The sequence below is a fragment of the Sorex fumeus genome, unplaced genomic scaffold, assembly GCF_029834395.1.
Source record: "Sorex fumeus unplaced genomic scaffold, SorFum_2.1 ptg000098l, whole genome shotgun sequence".
NCBI lineage: Eukaryota > Metazoa > Chordata > Mammalia > Eulipotyphla > Soricidae > Sorex > Sorex fumeus.
In genome coordinates, this window is record NW_026606155.1 from 74,694,945 (window position 1) to 74,698,347 (window position 3,403).

The 3,403-nt window shown below is 47.5% G+C and overlaps 1 protein-coding gene across 1 annotated transcript; it reads right to left on the bottom strand.

Annotated features, from left to right (window-relative positions):
- Window positions 1–535: 535 nt before the first annotated feature.
- On the bottom strand, window positions 536–994 carry LOC130041685 (ribonuclease pancreatic-like). The gene has a single exon (XM_056133932.1). It carries the CDS (start codon window positions 992–994, stop codon window positions 536–538), a length of 459 nt encoding a protein of 152 aa, XP_055989907.1.
- Between the last annotated feature and the right edge of the window lie 2,409 nt (window positions 995–3,403).

The window sequence follows — 3,403 nt, forward strand, 5'->3', positions numbered from 1 at the left end:
CAGTGTACTTCCTGGTGCAGCCTCAGATGCCCCAAGTATTCACAGACCCTTGAAGAATCTCGGGGATGGACCCAGGATTCCTGGGCTCTACTTGAAAAGCTCAAAAGCAAAAAAAAATAAATAAAAGACAGAAATCTACAAGAATGAATCACTAAAAGTGATAAAGAGAATAAAAATGTAACAATTCCAACTGTAGCTCATCAGAGTTACTCAAGTTGGTCATTCTCACCCCTCTCATAAATTAATCACACAGACAGCCTCTGGATGGAGACAATTATGGGAAGGCAGGTGTGGATGCAATTGTTTTTTATTGAAAGAAGTGATAAATTGTTAACACAGGGCCCACCTCACAACCCACTCCTCAACCTCCCAAATCATATGGAACAAGCACTGGGACAGGGAAGCATGTGTGGCATGACCAGAGCACTAACTTGAGCAATTACTCTCTGAAGAAGGAGAAAAAAGGGGAGAGGATCAGCGAGGGTGATGAGGTGGTGGGACATGTCCCTCTATGACCTTAGACTGAAGCTGTCAGCTAAGGCTCAAAATGTACAGGCCCAAGTGGGGTCCCGTCACATGCCACAGTGATGAGTTGCTTAATGGTTGGGTGGGTGATGTATGTACAGTTGGGAGGTCTGGGGCGACTTCTCAGTACACAGAGTGTGGTGGACATGGGATATCTACTACTGTAGCAGTTGTTCATAGTCCTATTCTTGCAGGGTACACTTTGGTCTCCGCAGATAGCCTGGACCGATGACAGGGGCTCATGTATAAAGGTGTTCTTTGCCTTGCAAAATCCCCGAGTCATGTTCCGGTGCACCATCATCACGTTGCAGTAGGTGTGGTTGCCCATGGGGCCAGTGCCCAGGTCCATGTGCTGTCTCTGGAACCTCATGGCCCTTGTTTCCTGGCACAGGGAAGTCCCAAACCACACCAGTGCCAGCAGCAGCAGGATCAGCATCAGGAACAAGATGAGGGACCTCTTCAGAGCCATGGTAACCTCAGTCACTACAGGAACCTGCCCAGCAAAGAGAGAGTGAGGAGTGAACACAGCTTCTGAGGATGAGAATCCCCGCTCCCATCTGGGATCTCTCTGGAACTCAGTCAGTAAGATTAATCACCTGCAGAACAATTTGCCTGCTAGAATTGACTATCAGACTGCACATATACTCAGGAAACATTTGACTCCCACTTGCTGGAAAGACTCCATTCAAACTTCCCTTCTAGGCATTGATTGCAGCATGAATTATAGTCCTAGCCTTCTTATCTTTCAATGCCACAGGATCGCATATGTGTGTGTTTATTGTTGTTTAGTTGCAAACTAAAATACATCTGGAAATCAAATACATTTTCTACCCATGCTCACAGAATCCCTTTAAGTAAACCAAGAGCCAAACTGCACCTCTAAGATACCCCTGCAAATCCAGGGTGATGACCAACAGAGCCCCATTGTCCTGTAGCACAAGGAAAACTCAGCCTCAGGCTTTAACATGTGCATCTTAAACAGATGCCACCACAGCTTCCCAAAGAGGAGATGCTCATCTCTCTCTCCACAGCCTGGTTCTCTCTGCAGCCAGTGAACCAGTCGGTAGGTCCCCATTCTGCCCCTGCTGCTCTTTACCTCCCCTGACTTTCTCCATGATAAACTTCCTCACTGTGGTTCCCTCGTATTCAATCCTCAAGCAGAAACACGACCTGAGACCACGTCTTGGCTTGCTTACCTAGTTCTTTAACTTGGTCCGAAGAACAGTGAAAGGTCAGTCTTGCAGTGAGTGTATGCCAGGCTATAGATCTTGTAATAATGACAAAACCCTTCCTTTTTAAATAGAGATGGGTGGGAGGAGCTTGAAGTTTCCTCAGAGGAGAGGGCATTGAGGGGAAAAATTGGGGAATAGTCCAGACACCCTTTTTTCACAGCGGCTGGGAGGGGAGAGTCTTTGTCACCAGAAATTTCTGTTATCACCCGAATCTCATCTTTAGCTGCTTTTCTCTCTTCACTAGAAATGGCAGGGAAAAATACAGAGTTCTTATTGCCCCATCCCTAGCTAATCCAGATTACCTCTTTGAAAGTCATTTTTCCAAGTAGCTTTTGGAGATTAAAAAGGACAAAGAACAGGTGATCTGAAGAGAAGAAAACAAAGACCCTTTCTTCTCCAGGAGTCTAGAGGCAGCTTTGACTGAAGTGCCATGTCTCTCAAAAGGACATTTTGTGAGGTGAGGGAGAAGAGGTGTCCAACTTCCCTCATCTGGGTGGCTTCTCCTTTCTGGTGGATAAAAGAGGATAAACCTAAATTGGGAAGAAAGAACGATCCAGAGTGATCTTAACCAATGCTGACCTCTTCTTGCACATACTTTACCTACAGTCCATTAAAGATGAGGGGTTGACTGTTCTTATCTTTAGTGACCACTCACCCCTTGGACAGTGCTAAGTAAATGAACTAAAGGTAAAAGGTAAAGGCCCTCCCGTTGATCGTCGATTTGCTCGAGCGGGCCCAGTAACGTCTCCATTGGAGACTTTGTTGTTACTGTGTCTGGCATATCGAATACTCTCGGTAGCTTGCCAGGCTCTCCGAGAGGGGCGGAGGAATCGAACTCGGGTCGGCCATGTTGGCCGCTTGTAAGGCGAACGCCCTACCTGCTGTGCTGAACTAAACACAAACAAAACACAAAATGCTTTCTGGAGAAAAACATTTATTGGCACTTATAACAGTCTCTATTACCATTATTTTTGTTGTTGTTGCTATTTGATTTTTTTAAGTTGTGATTGATAGTCAAAATTTAGGTAGCAAATCTTAAAATAACTTTGTTCCATTCAAAGTTTTAATGTCCGGAGATGAGGAGATGTCTCACTAGGTGGAGTGCATGCTTTGTCCCAAGGAGACCCGGGTTCAATTCCTGGCACTACATGATTTCCAAAGTTATGTCAATGAGAATAACAAATAAACACCAGGGGATTCGGAATGGAATAAAAAAGCCACTCTAAGCAGCATAGTTCTTTCCAGTAGTTTTCTCTCCTTAAAAGAAACTGGACTGGGCCGCGCGGGCGCTTTGAAGATTGCGGCCGCCTGGTGCCCCCCCCCCCCCGGAGGCTCCGGGCCGCCCGGCTGGTGCTCGGGACGGGCTTATAGTCGCCTGCCCCTCTCGCCCTGGAGTCTGCGCCAGGGCGGCGGGGGCCACTCCGGCCTCCTCGGTGGCTCCCAGTGGCCGCAGCCGAGGAGCTCGTTGTTCCCAAGTGTCCTGTGACCAAGGACCCTGACAGAGAGACCTGCTTTGCATTACAAGTTTGTGGGCTTGGTGGAAGGAGTGGCCCTCCTGGGTCATCTGCACTCTCCAGATGCATGTGTGGGTTCTCTGTTGATAGCGTCTGGGAACGAAATCGGAGAAGGCGGAGGAACAGGAAGAC